Source organism: Scyliorhinus canicula, chromosome 3 (assembly GCF_902713615.1).
Source record: "Scyliorhinus canicula chromosome 3, sScyCan1.1, whole genome shotgun sequence".
Taxonomy (NCBI): Eukaryota; Metazoa; Chordata; class Chondrichthyes; order Carcharhiniformes; family Scyliorhinidae; genus Scyliorhinus; species Scyliorhinus canicula.
The window spans coordinates 138,335,579-138,357,858 of record NC_052148.1 but is presented as its reverse complement, the minus strand read 5'-3'; the positions used below and the strand labels follow the sequence as shown (position 1 = coordinate 138,357,858).

Here is a 22,280-nt window from a genome sequence, read left to right as displayed (position 1 = left end):
AAATGGCTTACACAATACAAGCTTATTTAAAATATTTTCAATATACATCATGTTCAAAACTTCCCTTTAATGCCCCCACTCCCAGTTTTACTTTCAGTAAGAAGAGTAGGGCTTTCTGTGTGTTGTCTTTAATTCCATTCAGCACCGCCATAATCATGCTAGTGTAATTTCACTCAATTGCATCTTGAAATTGTGACAATTCCAATTTCAATTACAGAGAGCTAGAAATCACTAATCAGGTCACGTGAGCGAGTTTTTTTGGAATCAATGGTGCATTCATTCTGCTCTTTGTGCATTGGTGATGCATCTTCTTTGAACTCTGACTAATCACCAAAATTGCAGTATTTAAATTAGGAAAGCCACATCCACCCAGTCTCACAACAGAAATTAAGTACTTCAACTCTAATATAAAGCAACCTATGCTTTAATAAATGCTGACAGACTACTGTAACACCATTTTTACATCTAAAATAACAGACTGAAAAGAGTAGCTCATACAACGTCATTAAAAATATTACTAACAGCGATGTGTATTTCAATATGCATGCGCGCAGCTTTGATTTCTCCAACTCATGACAGGCCGTCAAAACATGACTGCCTACTGGTACTATTGTGAAACTGGAAGCAGCAGGAAAATAGCAATAAAGATGCCAAAACAAAAGGGAAGCTCTTTAGGCAAATCAATTTTTGACCGTAAAAGGCATTCGCCTGACATGGTCTGATTATTGCTTTTGAAAAATTGTTACTGATGGCATTGAAAGCAGTGAAACATAGCAAGACACAGCACTTGTAAGGAGGAAAAACAAAGAGATATTGAAAACAGCTCTTAAATTATTGTCACTTAGACTACATCAAAGATATGTGCCGAGCTTGATTAAAATGCATGTGAAGATTCATTCGCAATTAGATGGGATTTCTTCAGAAGCTTAATCAAAAAGACTGACAGCTCAAAGGCAAAGTTGCCTTTACTGACAGACTAGAATGGTATCAGAATTTACTGTCAATCTGCTCATTAGTCAGAGGGGATGGTTACAGGAGTTGGGTGAAAGAGCGAAGCAAGCAAATCAGTTAGCTGTCTGACTCAGGCCGACACTCAATACCATGCTAACAATCTCCAAACCGTATTAATCAGAATCAACAAAGGGTTTGTTTCTGTTTGTTTTGTACAAAGTGCACTCACTCCTATATCTGACTGACTGAAATCTGGAACTTGTAAGAGTCCTTCCTGTTTATTTCCTTTGTTCATCTTTATTTTATTTTTTTATTTTGGTTCATCAGGATAGATTTAAGCAGAAGGTTCAAAGTTGAAGCAGCCTGCTTGTCTGGACACTGTGTTCCCAGGATTTGTATTTTGGAAGGGAGAAGTCAGACTCTTCAGCACCAAGTGGATCTTCGGAATCAGCTTTGGAGAGACTCAGTTTGATAGGTTAACATGCAACCAGTGGGATGCCCAGGAATAGTGTTCTGCCTAACAACGGTCAGTGATTGGTTCCTGTGTGATGCTTTCGGAGAAGACTAGGTAGAAACGTTTAGACCTTGGAAGTGAAAGGAACTCTTTCTCCTGCTTGATGAAGTGAAAGAACTACTTTGTTGTTCTGAAAACAGAAAGTGCCTATACATCCTTTGCTATAAACCTGAAATGATGCTGAATCTGCAGAGAAAGTCGACAATCAGACCAGAGAAAACGATCTAAAGGCTAGTAGGAAGTACCAAAACGAAAGCTTGAACTGCAGAAAGATGTTGACTGAAAATCATCCTAGTGCATCAGAGATTCTGACAATTTTATTTTTATTAATTTTTTTCCCCCTTACCCCTTGGTGTTGTTTGTGTGCAGAGTGGAGCAAGTTTGGAAGGGGGGGGGGGGGGGGGGGGGGGGGTTAGAAAAGCGGTAGTAGATAGGTAGTTACATTTTCTGTCCGTTTAATTATAATACTGAAACACACCCGCAGGAAGAACCAGTATACGGCCAGTGCTGCTAAATGTTTCCACAGTCACGAGGGTACTTCAAGCTATGCTAATTGTACTACTCACATAATCTGAGAGCCACCCATGAAGTTGAGGACACAAACCCAGAAGATACACAGTCCTTCTTCCTGGGTGATATCAGATGATGTGGCTTCTCCTTCTGAAATGTGGACATCTCAGCAAATGGCCATCAGATCAATTTCAAGATTGATTCCGATGCTGGAGTGAACATCTTATCAGACAAAGAACTGTGGCTCCAAGCCCACTGGGTCCAAATCACAGACACCCCATTCTAGGGTACGTGGAGAGTCCAACTCACAGGTTATTTGAATGATTCAAGAGCCATCAAAGTTCGGCAACAAAGAGATTATAGAAGTTATGTGCGTCGTGCAAAATCAACCATTTTTGCTCCTCAGTAAAGATCCCTTCGTAGCTCACGACTTGCTTCAACCAAAATACATTATAGGTCCACTGCTTCAACAAGCTATCTTGTTGCGGCACAGTAGCACAGTGATTAGCACTGTTGCTTCACAGCACCAGGCACCCAGGTTCGATTCCCAGCTTGGGTCACTGTCTGTGCGGAGTCTGCACATTCTCCCTGTGTCTGTGTGGGTTTCCTCCGGGTGCTCCAGTTTCCTCCCATAAGTCCCCAAAGAGGTGCTTGTTAGGTGAATTGGACATTCTGAATACTCCCTCCATGTACCCGAACAGGCGCTGGAGTGTGGCAGTGAGGGGATTTTCACAGTAACTTCATTACAGTGTTAATGTCAGCCTACTTGTGACACTAATAAAGATTACACTTCTTACCCTTCTGCTTCCTGTGAGGATTCTGTTCCTTTTTCTCAGCTTCTCCATCTCTGTTGCATTTATCTTGACAATGCCCAGTTCCACATGAGTACTTCCAACATGTCTTTCTTCTCCTCATATAATGATTTCCCTTCAACATGGTTGACAGGGTTCCCCAAAATTGGCATCCTATTTCTTTGCTTTCCTTTCCTCTCCCTCCAAGAACACGTTATTAATTAATTAATTATCTTTATTGCCAGAAGTAGGCTTCCCTTGCAATGAAGATACTGTGAAAAGACCCTAGTCGCCCATTCCGGCGCCTGTTCAGGCACACAGAGAATTCAGAATGTCCAAATTACCTTACAAGCACGTCTTTCGGGACTAGTGGGACCAGAGCACCCGGAGGAAACCCACGCAAACACGGAGAGAACATGCAGACTCTGCACAGACAGTGATCCAAGCCAGGAATCGAACGTGTGACCCTGGCGCTGTGAAGCCATAGTGCTAACCACTGTGCTACCATGCTGTTCATTAGGGTTCCATTTCCACCCCCACCAGCCTCCACATTCCATGGATCATTCTCTGTTTTTTCATCACCTTGATGCTATCACAAAAGGGACCATTTCCTCCAAGATATCGTATTCCACTCCTTAATCACCTGCAGCATTACCTATCCTCCTCATGGACCTTCCTGTAAAAGCACAGTAGATTCAGCACCTATCCTTTTATCTTCTCCCATCCAACGCTCTAAAAACCCCTTCCAGGTGGAATAGTGATTTGCTTGTCCATCTTCCAATTTAGTACACTGTATTCACAACTTATTCATTCTCCTCTACACTGGGATGACACAAGAAGATTTGGTGATTACTTTGCAGACCACCTCCATTCAGTTCACAAGAATGACCCCGGATTTTGGTCCTCGGTCATATTAAATCTTAAGCCCAGTCCCACTCTGACTCTCTGGGCGAGATTCTCCCATTCGGCGGCAGAGTGTGCACACCGTCGGAAAAAATGGGCTGCTGGGAGTACTAATTCTGGCCCTTACAGGGGGCCAGCACTGCGCTGGAGCGGTTCACACCACTCCAGCCTCCCATCCCAGCACGAACTGTGCGCCGCGGCAACTTGAGCATGCGAGGTGGTCTCCTTCAACGTGCCGGCCCCGACACAACATGGCACGGGAGTTCAGGGGCCGGCGCGTAAGAAAATAGGTCCAGGGAACGAGAGACCGGCCCGCCGATTGGTGGGCCCCGATCGCAGGCCAGGGCCCATCGGAGCCCCGCCCCCCGGGTCAGAGCCCCCCTCCTCCTCCAGGCTGCCCCCCGACCCTGTGCGCAGAGTTCCTGCGGCTGCGACCAGGTGTGGGTGGCGCTGGCAGGACTCTGCCTTTTTAGAGCGGTCGCTAGGCCCATCTGGGCCAGAGAATCGGCGGCCCAGCCGCGTAGAGCGACCCGCAACCGGCGCCGCGCCAATGGCGCCGATTCTCCGTTCCGCAGAGAATCATCTGTCGGCGTTGGGGCGGCATAGCGCGGTTGCAGGGATTATCCAGCCCGGGGCGGGGCTGGGAGAATCCCGCCCTCTTTCTCTGCCTTCTACACTTATCCACTAAAGTGCAACAGAAGCAGAATAAACAGCATGTCATCTTTCAATTAGGTGTTGAGCCCAAAATGTTGTATTCTGTTGATAATTACTGTCCCAATTTTTCAGACAAACGCTGTTTGTTATGCTTCTGCTATTTCCATTTACATCTTACCCACGTCCATCTTTTGTTTCTTTATTTATTTCATTACCATTTCCTTTTGCCTGGCACACTCAACTCTAGCCATTTAATCTCTTGTTTCCCACCCCCTCACATACCTTCCTGTTTGCTCTCTCCTCCCATTTCCCCTTTACACTGCCTCGATCTGTGCCTGCTTAAAACTAATTCTACATCCAACCTTGTCAGCATTCATGAAAGGTGTTTTTTTTTAATGTTTTGATCAAGGCATTTATATATGTATACACATCAAACAAAACCAAAAAGAGAACAAACAGGAAATCACTTAACAAACAAATAAATAACCAGCACGCAGCATCCCACCCTCCCTGCCGTTACCATCCATCCCCGCTACCTCCCTTGCTCCCCCACCTTCCCCCTGCTGATTTCTTAACTATCCTTGAAGAAGTCAATAAAAGGTTTCCATCTCCGGGCAAACCATTCCACAGTTCCTCTCAAAACAAACTTGAATTTTTCAATTCTGCGAGGTTTCAAAACTCCATAAATTGCCACTTCTGGACTCGGAACCACCTTGATCCTCAGTACCTCAGACATCCTGTCAGCGAACCCCCACCAGAATCCCTCCAGCTTCGGACTGGCCCAATACATGTTGACATGGTTCGCACCCTCCCCCCCCCCCCGCCAATGCACTGCCCACACCTATCCTCCATCCCCTCAAAATCTTGCTCATTCTGGCCACCGTCATATATGCCCTATGGACTACTTTAAATTGAATGAGGCTAAACCTAACACGCAAAGAGGATGCGTTCACCCTCCTCAGAACCTCCTCCCATAACCCAGCCTCCAACACCCTCCCCAGCTCTTCGTCCCACTTCCGTTCATCAGGCACCCTCCCAGTTGACTAATTCCTTGTAAATCTCTGACACCCTGCCCTCACTAACCCCAGTCTTCAACACCAACTTGCCCTGCAGCCCCGGTAGTGGCAGGTCACGAAAGGACGGCACCTTTTTCCTCACATAGTTCCGCACCTGTAAGTACAGGAAGCCATTCTGCTGGGCAGCTCATACTCCTCTACCAGTCCCTCCAAGCTGATTAATAATGACAAATCTATGATGATTTGCTGCATGAACATGTATAATCTTTCAATTGCAGCTGCATTCGGTCTTCACTTTCAGTAAAGACAGAATTGGATCTTTACCATTGAAAGAGTCAATTCTTTGACACCAAGTGTAAGATGATGAAGCAGAGTATGCAACTTTACCTGTTGTCTGTACAATGTAATGTAACTCCATGCGCTGCATACGGGCCAGGACATTGTGGCACTGGTCTGTTTCGGAGATCAGATGCTTTCAGAGGACATGAAGTAACCTGCTCTGAGCTGTCCAGCCATCCATCATACAAATCATTCCGCACCATTTTGCCTTGAAATTCAAAGAGCGGCAAGTCTGGAGGAGTACTGGTTAAACTTTGCATTTCCACCAACGTGGACTGTTCGTTTGTGTCGGAAAGGTTTGAGGAATCAACAGAATCATAAGGTAACGCCATACTTTCTGCAGTGAATTTGAATGGTGGCGTACCATGATGAACCCGTGGTGGAAGAGGTGGTCTGTTGCCCGCATCATCATGTGGGTCACATGAATTAAAGCTGGGATCATCCGGCTCAAATGCATCTACTTTCAGGTTTTTACCAACTGGAAATTTCTGCTGTACTTCAGACCCCTGCATTGGAGGAGATGGAATTTTGTTTTTTGAGTTAATGCATCCATCAATGTTTACTGGGTCAGCACAGTCTGAAGTTAAGCCACCCTTAGCAAATATGGTCCTCAGCTTTGACACAGGTATGCTTTTTTCAGTTTCTTCAAACTTCCGATCACTAATTTTGGTCAGATTATGTAAAGCGAAGCCCTGATTATCACTCTCTAATAATAATTTCTCAGGGCTTTTAGATACAATCGACACATCTGCTTCCGGAAACACAGAGCTCAAATGTTTCAGTATTCTTTTACGATGTCCTGTTGGAACAATCCCAATGTGAAGAAGAATTTCATTGTTCAAGTGTTTGCAGTCCCCTACAGTGAAGTAACCAGATTGTTTGAAATGGTCAGCGTATTGCTCCAGATGAATGCTGATCAGCCAGTCTGCGATATCACCACTAGCTTCACTGGATGACAGCATTGTGGCGATTTCACTTTCATTCCAATCTCCACAAATTACAATTCACATCAATTTTTCTCCTATCCCCAACAGAAGCTTGATGCAGCCGCTGGATTTCATAACCGACTTGAAATATCATCAGATGTGGAACTTCATAGCATGGTCAGAAATGGTTATTTCTTCCTCCTCCTCATGGTGTCACAGGCAAACAGCATCATTTTGCACATAAAACCTAGAAGATTAAAGATGTAAATTAGTCAATTATCACCAGGATTGATGCATTAGTCAATCAGCCTTTTGAGTCTGCTCCCCACTTTGTTGGTCATGGTAGTGTTTTCCTTTATTTGATCCCAATTCCCCACCTATTCTTCATAACCCTTAATCTCAAATTCCACATTTATTTTAAACTCTACTTGATTCTGCATGAATGACCTTCTGGGCACAGTGCATTCTACATTCTCACTCATCTTCTGTTTTTTCAGGAATTGTTACTGTCTTCTGTCAAATTTGTCGTCTTCTGAATTCTCACTGCCTCGAAAACCATTCTCTTTCCATCCTTCAAAATCTGACATCAAATAAAGGAAAGTAATGCTGAGAAGTGCGGCCGGATCAAGTGAATGGGGTTTAAAATTACCTGGTAATCCTGGAAAATAACATTCCATAGTGACCTGTTAAAACTTGTTCTCCAATCGATTTAGATTACAGTGTCAAGGACACCAACTGAAATTGCAAACTTTTTTTATTTGTAAAACCCTGCATTTAAAATGTTTTATAACCCAACATGCCCCCCCCCCCCCCCTCCCCCCACCAAACGTGACTTGCGCGTCAGCTGGTACAGACTCATTACCACAAGGATAAAAGCAAATTATTGCAGATGCTGGAATCTGACACAAAAGCAGAAAATGCTGGACAATCTCAGTGGGTCTGACAACATCTGCGGAGAGAGCTAATATTTCGAGTCTGCAGGTCTGTTTGTCAAAGCTAGAGAGAACTGGGAATAGGATGAGATTTATATTGTTGGGGGAGGCGGGGGTGAAGTAGTGGGGCTGGACAGAGGGCCAGCAATGGGTGGAAATTGATGAAGATGTTGTGGACAAAAAGACAAAGAGAATGTAAATAGTGGTGATGACAAATAAGAAGACTGCAACACATTAAGAGATTAAGAGAACAGAGGTAAACAAAATGTCAAAGGACAACTTGGAACAGGTAACAGATGGTCCAAGTGGGGTGGGAGGAGAGGGGACAGTGGTGAGGGAAAAACAGATCGATGGAAGAAATGAAAATAAATGATAGAAATGAGAAATCGAGAGAAGGTGGGAAGAGTTCACCTCAAGAGCTGCCTCATACCCTGGTCCACTCCTCCATCACCCCCAGCACCTCGCCCTCTTTCCACAGCATCTCCCTATGCAATCACGGACGGTGTAACACCTGCTCTTTACCTCCTCCCTGCTCACCATCCAAGGGCCTAAACACTCTTTCAGGTGAGGCAGCACTTCACATGCGCCTCCTTCAATCTGGTCTATTGTATAAATCTCATCCTATTTCCAGTTCTCACTGTCCGGACTCGAAACATTAGCTTCCTTCTCTCTCCACAGAACCTTCATTTTATTTTTAAACATTAATTATATAACAGGAAACATGATTTTTCTTAACTCTTCAAAGTCACTTTGTGTTGCAAATTGTAACAGGGTAACTTGTTCCTCTGTATTATGGTATTTCAAACCTTGAACGAACCAACGAATCAACATCGGACATGTGAGAGTTTTTCAAGCGACAGTTGATTAGGATTCAGAAGTCACGTTCCTGAGAGAATGAAGGATAGGTATGGGAAGATTAGGGAGCCTTGGATAATGAGAGATATTATGAACCTCGTCAAAAAGAAAAAGTAGACTTTTGTACGGTCTAGAACGGTGGGATCAGTCGAAACCCTTAAGTAGTATAAAGAAAGTAGGAAGGTATTTAAGCGGGAAATTAGGACGGCTAGGAGGGGTCATGAAAAGTCCTTGGCAAGTAGGATTAAGGTGAATCCCAAAGCTTTTTATTCATATAGAAAAAGCAAGAGGGTGGCCAAGGAAAGGATTGGACCACTTGTGGTCAGTGGGAGGAATCTATGTGTTGAGGAAATGGGCGATCTACTAAATGAATACTTGCATCAGTGTTCAGTAAAGAAAGGGACTTTCTGGAAGATGATTCTTGGGTAGGGTGTGTGGACAGTCTGGATCAAGTTAACATCGAAAAGGAGGAGGTATCGAGTCTTAAAAGATAGTAAGGTGGATAAGTGTCCTGGGCCAGATGGTATTTATCCCAGAATACTGAGGGAAGCAAGGGAAGAAATTGCTGGGGCCTTGACTGACATCTTTGTATCCTAATTGGCTACAGGTGAGATTCCCAGGGGACTGGAGAATAGCTAATGTGGTACCGCTGTTTAAGAAAGGTAGCAGGGAAAATCCTGGAAACTATAGACCGGAGACCCTCACGTCGGTAGTAGGTAAATTATTGGAGGGAATTCTCAGGGACAGAATTTATACCCATTTGGAAACAAATGGACTCATAAGTGATAGACAGCATGATTTTGTTAAGGGGAGGTCATGCCTCACTAACGTGCTTCAGTTTGTTGAGGAGGTAACAAAGATGATTGATGAGGGGAGGATGGTGGATGTTGTTTACATGGACTTCAGTAAAGCCTTTGACAAGGTGCCTCATGGCAGACTGGTACAAAAGGTAAAGTCACACGGGATTAGAGGCGAGGTGGTAAGATGGATACAGAAATGGCTTGGTCACAGAAGGCAAAGGGTAGCAGTAGAAGAGTGTTTTTCTGAATGGAAGCTTGAGACTAGTGGTGTTCCACAGGAATCGATGCTTGGGCCTTTGTTGTTTGTGGTGTACATAAACGATTTGGAGGAAAATGTAGCCGGTCTGATAAGTAAGTTCACGGATGACACCAAGGTTAGTAGAGTGGCAGATAGTGTTGAGGATTGTCAGAAGGTACATCAGGACATAAATAGGTTGGAGACTTGGGCAGAGAAACGGCAAATGGTGTTTAATCCGGACAAATGTGAGGTAATGCATTTTGGTAGGTCTAACATAGAGAGGAAATATACCATAAATGATAAAACTCTTAGGAATATAGAAAGTCAGAGACATCTGGGTGTGGAAGTCAACAGATCTTTGAAGGTGGCAATACAAGTGAATAAGGTAGCCAAGAAAGCATATGGAATGCTTGCCTTTATCAGATGGGGCATCAAGTATGAAAACTGGCAAGTCATGCTGCAGTTGTATGGAACCTTGGTGAGGCCGCACTTGGAATGTTGTGCACAATTCTGGTCGCCACACTACCAGAAGGATGTGGAGACCTTGGAGATGGTGCAGAGGAGGTTTATTAGGACGTTGTCTGGTCTGGAGGGTCTGGTCTGGAGCTACGTGGAGTGGCTGAATAGACTCAGACTATTTTCATTAGCACAACGGAGGTTGAGGGGTAACCTGATTGAGGTCTACAAAATTATGAGGGGCATGTATAGAGTAGATGGGTAGGCACTCTTTCCCAGGGTGGAGGGTAAATTCTATGATCCTATGATGATTTAGAAATAATTAAGTACATTACAGGAGATCAGAGAGATTTTACTTAAGGTGGCTGCCCTTCATTACCTTCTTTAAGGAGCTGGTTGTCATGAGCAATTGGGGTGGGGGGGGGGGGGGGGAGTTGGAAGAGGAGGCTTCTGGGTAAATCTGGGATAGGTGGGGCTGGGTCGTGGGGATATTTTTGTATCCATTTGTTTGACTATTCTGTATGTTATTGAATTTCTTTCTGAAATTTTTATTTTTTTTAAACTCCACCTGAACTGGCATTTTACGCAGGTTTATCTCACATTTCCCCTCATATTCTTTCCGAGCTCATCTTATTGATGACACCACCCATTGCCTAGATTCTCAAGCCATCACACACTAAATTACTGACCACCTTTCCTCCCTTTTCCTTTCCCCGTCCACATACTAACTGACAGAGTAAAGGTTTCCCTCCTCGGATACTGCCCCAGTCTCTTAGAAAGCTGTCATCTGCCCGTTTTCCAAAAGAAAACACCTCCAATCCTCTAACCCTGCAAACTACCAACCGTTTTCTAACCTCCTTTTCCTCTCGAAGGTTCCTGAACATGCTATCACCTCCTGAATCCATGTCAATGTCCACCTTTCCTGTAATTCCACATCCGAACCACTCCAGTTCTGCTTCCCTCCATGTCATGACACTGAAACGGCTTGAATCAAAGTAACAAATTACACAGTCTGTGGTCGACCTCTCTGCATTCTTTGACATGGTCATTCACATTAACTGTGGGATTGCCCTTGCCTGGTCCCACATCTTATCGATCTCGTCATCCTGCAAAAGCATCTCTCGCTGCTTCCACTGTGAACCCTAAGGTAACTCAAGTATCAATTTTTGGCTCTTTCCTTTTTTCATCTAGTGTCAAAAATCATCCAAAGATAGGGATCTTTCACAAAAGCGCACAAATGAACACACAACTCTATCTGTCCACTGTTTCTCACACCTTCTCCACTGTTGGTGTTATCGGTCCAACATCTAGTCCTGGATGAGCCACAATTTCTTCCACTTAAAAATATCGAGAAGACTAAAGGTAATGTCTTAGCCCCCACATGTTGGGTGGGGTTACTGGGTTATGGGGATAGGGTGGAGGTGTTAACCTTGGGTAGGGTGCTCTTTCCAGGAGCCGGTGCAGACTCGATGGGCCGAATGGCCTCCTTCTGCACTGTAAATTCTATGAATCACAAACCTGGTGTAATTTCCATGGATTCCATGCCTCGACCCTGCCAACACTCTATTCAGCACTCAGATCGTGCGCAGAACAACTTTAACCCTATTCGCCATCTCCTACTCTCTTCACTTCACCATTGATTGTTGTGCCTTCAGCTACCTAATCTTTTCATTCTGGTATTCCCTGCCTGAACCTTTCTGCCTCTCTGCCTCCCTGTCCACCTTCAAGGTCCTCTGTAAACCTACCCTTTTTGATCAAGCTTTTTAGCCAACATTTTAACCTCAACAGTTGTATCCACTTTGGTGAAGTGCCCTATATGTGTTTCTTTTGTGTTAACTGCGCTATACAAATGCAAGGGCTTTTAGCACAGTATTTCATTCCAATGCCCAGTTAACGGTCTCGATTCAGAAGTTATAAACAGTATTTTATCTGTTTATACTGCTGCTGTGTAACACTCACTTTAGCATAGCCAGAGTTAATACGAATAGAATTAACTCTTTTATCATGCTCATGATTACAATGCACTTTATATTTATTTTTATAATCTTTAATGGGGAGGGGCGAATGTCAAGGGCTAGGTCATCATTGCCCACCCCTAATTGCCCTTGAGAAGGTGGTAGTGAGCCACCTTCGTGAAGCACTGCAGCCCATGTGCTGTAAATACGCAAACACAGTGTTGTTATGAAGGATGTCCCAGGGATTTTGATCTGGTGACAGGGAATGAACGGTGATATATTATCTGCACAAAAAGCAAGTCTCGACAATTTCTGGGGACGTTTTCGGAGAAAGGAAATTCTATTTTTGTTCCCTTCCTGCTCAGCAATTTTTTCTCGACAAACTGCTTTCTAGTGGTTTTACACACACAAAATTCAGTATGACAAAGAATTACTGCACTTCAAATGAGACTTTTTCATTTTCCCCTAATATTCTCATTCTCTCTCACCCATGAAGACACTAATTAGAACAGTACAGCACAGAACAGGCCCTTCGGCCCTCGATGTTGTGCCGAGCAATGATCACCCTACTCAAGCCCACGTATCCACCCTATACCAATAACCCAACAACCCCCATTAACCTTATTTTTTTAGGACACTAAGGGCAATTTAGCCTGGCCAATCCACCTAACCCGCACATCTTTGGACTGTGGGAGGAAACCGGAGCACCCGGAGGAAACCCACGCACACACGGGGAGGACGTGCAGACTCCACACAGACAGTGACCCAGTCGGGAATCGAACCTGGGACCCTGGAGCTGTGAAGCATTGATGCTAACCACCATGCTACCGTGCTGCCCCATGTTGGGGTCCCATTCCCATTTCCAGCCATCATCCAGTAATAAGCTTCTAAAAGATGAATACATCATCACCTTATTGCCAGATGGATTCATAGATAGCTCAAGAAAATGTTCAGGTCTACAACGTTACATTTGCATTTTCAGACATCCATTTCAGCTTCTTTTAGCATTAATGCATTTACTGCCTAAAGTAAAATCAATTCGATTTTAAAGATTGGAAGGCGGTGGCATAATGTAACACAGTGGGTAGCACTGTTGCTTCACAGCTCCAGGGTCCCAGGTTCAATTCCTGACATGTGTCACTGTGCGGAGTCTGCACGTTCTCCCTGTGTCTGCGTGGGTTTCCTCTGGGTGCTCCGGTTTCCTCCTACAAGTCCCGAAAGACGTGCTGTTAGGTAATTTGGACATCCCCCTCCCTCTGTGTCCCCGAACAAGCGCTGGCATGTGGCGACTAGGGGCTTTTCACGGTAACTTTATTGCAGTGTTAATGTCAGCCTACTTGTGACAATAAAGATTATTATTATAATGGTATTATCGCTGGACTAGTAATCCAGAGACCCAGGAAAATGATCTGTGAACCTGGGTTCAAATCCCACCAGGGCAGGTGATGGAATTTAAATTCAATTAAATATCTGGAATTAAAAGTCTAATGATGACCATGAAACCATTGTCCATTGTTGTAAAAACCCATCTGGTTCACTAATGTCCTTTAGGGGAGGAAATCTGCCCTCCTTACCTGGTCTGGCCCACATGTGACTCCAGACCCACAGCAATGTGGTTGACACTTAAATGCCCTCTGAAATGGCCCAGCAAGCCACTCAGTTGTATTCAGCTGCTAGAAAAACACAAAAAAGGAATTAAACTGGTCGGACCATCCAGCATCGAACCAGGCACCGGAAACGACATAAGCAAATCCAACCCTTCCAACCCTGCAAAGTTCTCCTTACTAACATCTAGGGGTTTGTGCCAAAGGTGCGAGAGCTATCTCACAGGCTAGTTAAGCAACAGCCTGACACGGTCAAACTCAGAGAATCATATCTTATAGACAATGTCCCAGACATCACTGTCACCATTACTGGGTATGTACGTCAGGTCAGATCGAGCAGCGCTGGAGGCACAGTGGTATATGGTCGGGAGGGAGTTGCCCTGGGAGTCCTCAATATCAATTCTGGACCCCATGAAGTCTTATTGCTTCAGGTTAAACATAGGCTGTTGATTACCATATACCAGCCACCATCTGCTGCTGAATCAGTACTCCATGTTGAACACTATTTGGAGGAAGCACTGAGGGTGGCTAGGGCACAGAATATGCTCTGGGTGGAAGACTTCAACGTCCACCACCAAGAGTGGCTCGGTAGTACCACCACAGACCAAGCTGGCCGGGTCCCAAAGGACATAGCTGCTAGACTGCTAAACATACTTGACCTCATCCTCACCAATCTGCCTGCCGCAAATGCATCTGTCCATGACAGTATCGGTAAGAATGACCACTGTACAGTCATTGTGGAGACAATGTCCCGTCTTCATAATGAGGATACCGTCCATCGTGTTGTGTGGTGCTACCACCGTGCTAAATGGGATAGACTTCGAACAGATCGAGCAACTCAAGACTGGGCGTCACTGAAGCACTGTGGGCCATCAGCAGCAGCAGAATTGTATTCAACCACAATTTGCAACCTCATGGCCTGGTATATCCCCCACTCTACCATTACCACCAAGCCGGGGGATCAACCCTGGTTCAGTGAAGAGTGCAGGAGAGCATGCCAGGAGCAACATCTAGCATACCTAAAAACAAAGCGTCAACCTAGTGAAGCTACAGCACAGGACTACTTGTGCGCAAAACAGCATAAGCAGCAAGTGCTAGACAGAGCTCAGCAATTCCACAACAAATGCTTCAGATCTAAGCTCTGCAGTCCTGTCACATCCAGCCGTGAATGGTGATGGACAATTAAACAACTCACTGGTGGAGGAGGCTCCACAAATATCCTCATCCTCAATGATGGAGGAGCCACACCAAAATATTATTTCCACTGTTAGCCAAGTGTAAATCAAAGGGCCAGAGACCAAGGGTTCTCACGGGAAAAAAAACAAGAGGGAAAAAAAGGAGAAATTATCTCCAGCTGGGAGCTAGGATAAGGTGTTTAATCACAAAAAATTGAGGTAGAAAATAATATGAAAGGGAATGGGATAAATATTTGAAAACCGGAATGCAAAAGAATCTGGGGTTAGGAGCAATAGCGCACAGAGCCAAATCACCTCCTTTTATGTCACAACTTTTATCATTCTATGGGAACTCTCCTTTATCGAGTCCAGGCCCAGGGAGATGTTTAAAAATGTTGATGTGGAGAATGATGCAGCTTTTGGGAAGCCTGCAACCCTTTTTATGATTTCGCGGATTGGTTCGGGTTGGTCTATGTCAGCCACCTTTGATGTGTGACACTGGATTTGGTGGATTCAGGAGAGATTGGCTCCAACTCAGATTGTAGTTCAAGAGTTGTCACCTTCACAAACTGGAGCTCAACCCAGAGTCCAAAGATAGTGAGACTCGGCCTATTAAAAGTGGGATCAAATGGGGAGCCATGCACCATCCTTTGCAGGGAGATTATACCATTAGTTACAGGGGAATATCAACAGATTATAGTTATTTACAGGTGATCATTGAGTTATTGGCTATAAGGGAACCCGAGTGATATCAGCATTAGTTATTAATGTAGCTTCAGTGAATTAACATTAGTTACTGTCCTCCAACAGAGGTCTCCTACCTGCAAATCGCTCCCCAACCTTCACCAGCACATAGATAGCCTCCTGAATTGCTCCTAGAACAGCAGTTTCACAACTGCAGCTAACTGTTGAGAAATTCAGCTACAATCTTCAGAAGGTAAATACTATTTGCAGATGTCACATGATCACTGTCACACCCTTCAAAACCTTCAGGAATGCTTCCAAGCAGACTTTGCAACAATCCTATGTCCCAATATCTTCTGAAAAGCCAATGACTTAAAGTTAAAAAAGCAAATTTTTCCAACCTCCCCTCGGCACTGAGGCCAAATTTGTGACCCCTTGCTCCACCACATCCAGAGACTGGATATTCCCCCTGTGGCATCGTGAGCAGAGCAAAACTCCCTATTCAACTTCTTTGACTGATAATCTGAAAGTTTTATTTATATAAGCACACTATTTAATTCTCGAGTGATCAAAATTCATTTCTTTCTTAAATACAATGGTATCTCCTTTCCCCTTAGGAAAATGGTATTGAGTTAGAGGATCAGCCATGCTCTAGCTGAATGGCAGAACAGGTTCAAAGGGCCGAATGGCCGACTCCTGTTCCTATGCTCCTCCATCTTCTGATCGTATTTACTGTTAACAGTGAAATGCACTAACATTGTTTAATAGTCTAAAACATGAATTTACTCGTCACTGTTAAATAGCTGATATTGAATACAAACACTCAAGTTGGTAGATTCAATATTACTTTCAGTTTCAAAATATGTCTTGCTTTTATGCAGCTTGGAAATGTGGTGTTGCTGTGTAGGCCAGCAATAGATGTATGCTGTACAGCATCTTTAGTCATTTTCACACTTTTCGCAACCCATAAAAGCAGAATTTGAAAGTCTATCAACTTGGGTTGAAAACTTAACAAATATAACAAAGTACAGAATGTCCCAGAGAAGTTACCTCAGCATCCATATCAAACTGCCCAGAGAATCCCTTCAGTGCAGAAGGATGCCATTCAGCCCATCGATCCTGCGCCGACCCTTCGAAACTGCATCCTACCTAGGCCCACTCCCCCAGGCAGTGTCCCATAACTGCACCTAATCTGTACATCATTGGACTGTGGGAGGAAACTCACAGAGAACCTGGAGGAAACCCACGCAGACACAGGGAGAATGTATAAACTCCACACAGTCACCAAAGGTAAGGATTGAACCCAGGTCCCTGGCACTGAGGCAGCAGTGCTAACCACTGTGCCACCGTCACTCTGACCAAGTGAGATTGATAAATCACTTAAATATGCTCTAATCAATGAATCTCATTCAAAACTGCAGTCACATTCCCTGAACAGACATTCCTATTTGCCCTTGAGGTGGTGGTGAGCTGCCTTCTTTAACCACTGTAGTTCCTAAGGTGTAGGTACGCCCACAATATCTGGCAATAGCCGCTGAATGCTGACTAGATATTCCCAGTGGGTGCTCAATGATATTTAATTCTTTTTCACTTCTGTCAATGGGCATTCTTTTAATAATAATAATCTTTATTAGCGTCATAAGTAGGCTTACATTAACACTCCAATGAAGTTACTGTGAAAAGCCCCTAATCACCACATTCCGGCACCTGTTCGGGTACACAGGGAGAATTCAGAACATTCAATTCCACCTGACAAGCATGTCTTTTGGGACATGTGAGAGGAAAGCACGGTAGCATGATGGTTATCATAAATGCTTCACAGCTCCAGGGTCCCAGGTTCGATTCCCGGCTGTGTGGAGTCTGCACGTCCTCCCCGTGTGTGCGTGGGTTTCCTCCGGGTGCTCCGGTTTCCTCCCACAGTCCAAAGATGTGCTGGTTAGGTGGATTGGCCATGCTAAATTGCCCGTAGTGTCCTAAAAAGTAAGGTTAAAGGGGGGGAGGTTGTTTGGTTACGGATATCGGGTGGATACGTGGGCACAACATCGAGGGCCGGAGGGCCTGTTCTGTGCTGTACTGTACTGTTTTATGAAACTGGAGCACCCAGAGGCAACAAACGCAGATACGGGGAGAACGTGCAGACTCCACACAGACAGCGACCCAGCGGGAATCGAATCTGAAACCCTGACACTGTGAAGCAACCATGCTAACCACTGTGCTACCGTGCTGCCCTCTTATTGTTTCTGTTTCTAGTCCCTGTTCCCGAGTACCCAACGTATACTGATCAATGTTAAAATCTGTCTGCACTTTTAATCTGTCTAGATCCCTTTTCACACTACCAATCTCATACTTGTCAACTAGCCACATATCTTGGCATAATTGGCATAATTAGAACGGCCCACATGGCATAATTAGAATAGTCCACAAACGACCTTGACTCATTATGAGTGATGTAAACATCAAAGAAACTGGCACCAGCCAGAAGCCTCTCTGGTTATCATTGCTTCTTACAAAAGTAAAATATTGTTGCTGCTGGAAATCGGAAATAAATAATGAAAATGTTGTAAACATTCAATGTGTCAGCAGGGAGACAACATTTGCATTTCAGGTCGATGAGATTTCATCAGGACTGGGAAAAATTAGAGACATAACAGCATCAACCAAGTTCAGAAGCAGAGAAAGAGGAACAAGGGGAAAAAAAGAGGGTGGAAGAAAGAAGCGATTAAAATGAGACAGGCGAGGAGATAGACGACATGAAGGCAAGGCAAGGGTGGAAAATGCAATCAAGGACAATAATTTTTTTCAGTTCAGGGTGGAAGAAGTGATGGACATCAAAGTACCAGAACAAAAGGTGAGGAAAGGACCTGAGTAGAACTAGAACAAACAATGTGCATCTGTTCAAGGAAGAAAGGGAGGTTGGAGGCTGTGGGTGAAAGCTCTGCAGACAGGTTAATGACAGTCCACAAAACACAGGTGTTATGTTCAAAAGACCATATCTTTAATTTTTTTTCTTATAAAACATGGAAGAACAGACACAGGACTATTAATTAATTTTAACACCATAAAAAACTATTAAACATGAGGAAATTGAATTATGATACATATACGTCTTTACTCTATCCACCCACTCCTTATTTTAACAGTTACACACAGGTTTAAGAATTAACATAGATTACAAAATACATTATAATTTATAATGGTCTCATTCACACAAAGTCCCTTTTAAGCACACAAAATGACTGCAGTCAAATACACACACTCTATTCTGAACTCAAATTCGTGTCTGTGGATTCCTCCTCCAGTTGATTGCCACTTAAGAGTTTCCAAAATCCATTCCAAAGAAAACACTTTAAAATCTTCTCTCATAATTATGTTTTCCCGTCGTGGTTTGCATTCTGAAATTCAGACCAAGTTTTTCAAATGACACTTTTAAACAAAACTTCCACTCAACCTTTAATAGCGAACCCAGTCCAGGATTTCACACCAACCCCTTTCGGAATGTGTATTCTTGACTGCTGGAGAAACTGCTCACAATTGCTTTAACTCTCAACTCCCAAACTGTATTAAAAAAAATCAGACAATTTTTTTACCTTTGAAGGCTGCTGTCCCACTTTAAATCTGATTACTACAATTGTCTCTTTAACTCAGAACACTTTGTTTCCACTTCCTTTAATTCTTCTGAACAATACCTTTGTCTCTGTTCAGATTTTGGACACTGATCTTTTACGTTTCTCTTCATTTCTCTCGCATCTATAACTAGTTGGACTTCAGATTTCTGGCATTTGTTTTCTTAACAATTACTCTACGCTGTAGTCTGTCAGGCTCTGCATCTGGCTTGTATATGGCCTTTTCAATAATTTTTGATGCAAATGAATTCCTCACATTTGCATCGGTCTTGGGGATGGTTTCCGCCACAACAATAACAAGTTTCTAAACCCTGTGACTGACAGTCACTCTTCTTTTTCTCACGCTCCACCGCACCCTCACTCAACATACTTGAAGTGACTGCCTTCTCGCCATAATTAATCTAACTAGCTTTACATGCCTTGTAGTTCAAAAGGGCTTTGTTCAGTCGCTTGAGCCAACTGAACCACTTTGTTCAAGGATATTCTGGTTTCTGCCAGCAACTTCTTCTGATATTCAAGGTATTGATACTGCAGACGAAATGGCCCCATAACATATCATTGAGAGACAAACCAAATTCACAATGTACCAACCACGACATCTGTCGAAGCCCATCTACAAACTCTGATACTGTTTCTCCAGGACCCCTAATGACTGAATGGAATTTATAGTGCTGCATATTAATGGAGGGCTGAGAATTGTTACTAGTTGCACTAATTCAACATCCTGTGGGGTTACCATTGACCAGAAACTGAATTGGACTCGCCACATTAATACTGTGGCTAGCAGAGCAGATCAAAGGCTAGGAATCCTACGGCAAGTAACTCACCTCCTGACCGCCCCCCCCCCCCCCCCCCCCCCCACCCCCTCAATGCCTGTCCACCATCTACAAGGCACAAGTCAGGAGTGCAATGGAATACTCTCCACTTACCTGGGTGAATACAGCTCCAACAACATTGAAGAAGCTCAACAGCATTCAGGCCAAAGCAGCCTGCTAGATTGCTTCCCATTCCACAAACATTCAATCACTGCACCACTGACGAACAGTGGTAGCCGTGTGTAGCATCTACAAGATGCACTGCAGGAACTCGCCAAGGTTCCTTATGCAGCACCTTCCAAACCCACAATCTCTACCAACTAGAAGGACAGGAGCAGTACCTGGAGGTTCCCCTCCAAGTCACTCACAACCCTGCTTGGAAATATATCACCATTCCTTCATTGTTGCTGGGTCAAAATTCTGGAACTTGCCTCTGTAACACCACTGCACGTGTACCTACACCTCAGAAACTGCAGCGGTTCAAGAAGGCAACTCACCACCACCTTCTGAAGGGCAGCTAAGGATGGCCAATAAATGCTGGCCTAACCAGAGATGTTCACATCCCGTGAAATCATTTTTCAAAAATTGATGCAAAGACTTCTGGAGCGATTTAACTAAAAGGGAATAAAGTTCCCTAGCGACTTTGTTTAGCCGCGTGTTTCCCGGCGCTCGCAGCGGCAAAAAGCACATGGCTATAAAACATTACATGTGTTAGATAAGGAGCCTCACTGGGGAATGCACTTAGCCCCGATTTTTTGCACTGAGGTGTTCCGCTCAGCGAGCGATTGGGGACAGAGATTACTTCCCCCCCCCTCCCCCCCTCCCCCCGCTTCCAAAATTCGAACACCTTCCTTTCGATTGGACTGATTTATTCTCAACGGCAATGTTGTAGTGTGAGATAATACGACGAGACAGTGTTAAATCACAACGGAGATTTTTTTTTAAAATCTTTTTATTGCCATTCTCAATATTATGTACATTGCCGTTTGTTTTCGTTTATTGTACAGTACGAAGGTTTTTTCTTAAGCTTCTCTATTTACAGTTTGTCACCATCTGATTCGGCGTACAATCCTCCTTACCCAACCTCCCCCCCCCCAGCCCCCCTCTTCCTAACTCCCCGCTCTTTCACCCCCCTGACCCGATGCCCTCCCTGCTTGTTCTGGAGGGGGGGGGGGGGGCAGGGGGGTTCCTCCTCCTCCTCGTTTCCTCTCTTTGCCTCCCCTTTCTTTTCTTTCCCCGTCAATTTCAGCCGTGTTCATCTTGTGGGTAGGGGGTGAGGTGATTTATTTAACAAAGGACAAACTTTATATTACAGATCAACACAACTCCAACACAAGACTAGTTCCCCTGACTCCCAGGTTTACAATGATGATACCCCATTACACAGGTCTATGTCCTGCCATCCGATTGGCTCAGAAGGAGTTTCTTTCCTCAGGGGGCCGTTAAGTCTTTGGAATTCTCTTCCACAGAGAGCAGTGGAGGTGGGGTCTCTAAATATATTCAAGGTTGAACTCGACAGATTTTTGATTGGCAAGAGGGGGGACAGGCAGGAAAGGGGAGTTTCGGCCACAACTCGATCAGCCATGATCTTATTCAACAGTGAAGCAGGTTCAATGCACCAAATGCACTGCTTCTATTTTTGTCATCGTAAAAAAAAACGAAGCGTGGCCATTTGTACACAGAAGCACCTCCCCACAAAGACAAACATTCAGCCCTGTATATTCCAGAACTTGTCCATCAAGAAGCAGGACTTGATAATCTACTTACCTATTCAGGTTACCGTGACCTCACCCCAGTGGAAGGCACACATGACAAGGTTTGAAAACATTTCACAAACTTCAAACTAAACCGCTCACCCTTTTGTTTGGTATTTAATTGTCTATTCCCCTGCTATGGGACACGACAATGGAATTGATTCAACTGGAGTGCAAATCAATAAGCTCAAGTTCACTTTATCGGGCTGGTTTTTTGCTTATTGCATTGGAAGGCAGAATAATGGACCATAGCCAATTTCTGGAGCGGAATGACATGATTTAAAAGAGGACGTCTGAGCTTATGTACAAGTTAATAGGGGAACCACACAACCTACAGAGGTGAAAACAATGACCTAAAAGTTGTGAACAAAGCTTAATATGAGAAGCCACTGACTCCAGCATGTCAACAGCACAGAAAATTAACTGTCGATAGCTGGGATGAGCAAAATTTATAATTGGACAATTCTCCTCCTAAATATCCATAAGCCATCCAAAGCAACATTTGCAGGCAGTAAGAGGTTGCCTCCACTCAAATGCAAGTGTCCATCAGCTGGTTGGTGAGTGCAGCAATCTCACTGCGAGACCTTCTAAGGACCTGATGTGTTACGTACTCTGGGATAACACTGGCTGCAGCTTTGACCAAAAGATACTCCAGACCTTGAAGTTAGTTCAATCTGATTTATTGAACTAGCAGCACAGTTAGCACAGTTCTTAATGAGTTCGACTCTCTGCTAACCTAAGTGTGGTTACTCTATCTGACTGAACCAGACTAGCTCTTATCCACG

General features: G+C 44.2%; 1 protein-coding gene across 5 annotated transcripts in view; it reads right to left on the bottom strand.

Annotated features, from left to right (window-relative positions):
- zmp:0000000660 (arf-GAP with Rho-GAP domain, ANK repeat and PH domain-containing protein 2) overlaps positions 1–22,280 on the bottom strand; it is a 494,698-nt gene that overhangs the window by 432,426 nt on the left and 39,992 nt on the right. For all 5 annotated transcript variants that reach the window (XM_038791442.1, XM_038791438.1, XM_038791439.1 and 2 more), the window contains exon 2: positions 5,727–6,851. In XM_038791442.1, the coding sequence (XP_038647370.1) occupies positions 5,727–6,640 (914 nt within the window). In that variant the 5' untranslated portion in view covers positions 6,641–6,851. The remainder of the gene's footprint in view (positions 1–5,726; positions 6,852–22,280) is intronic.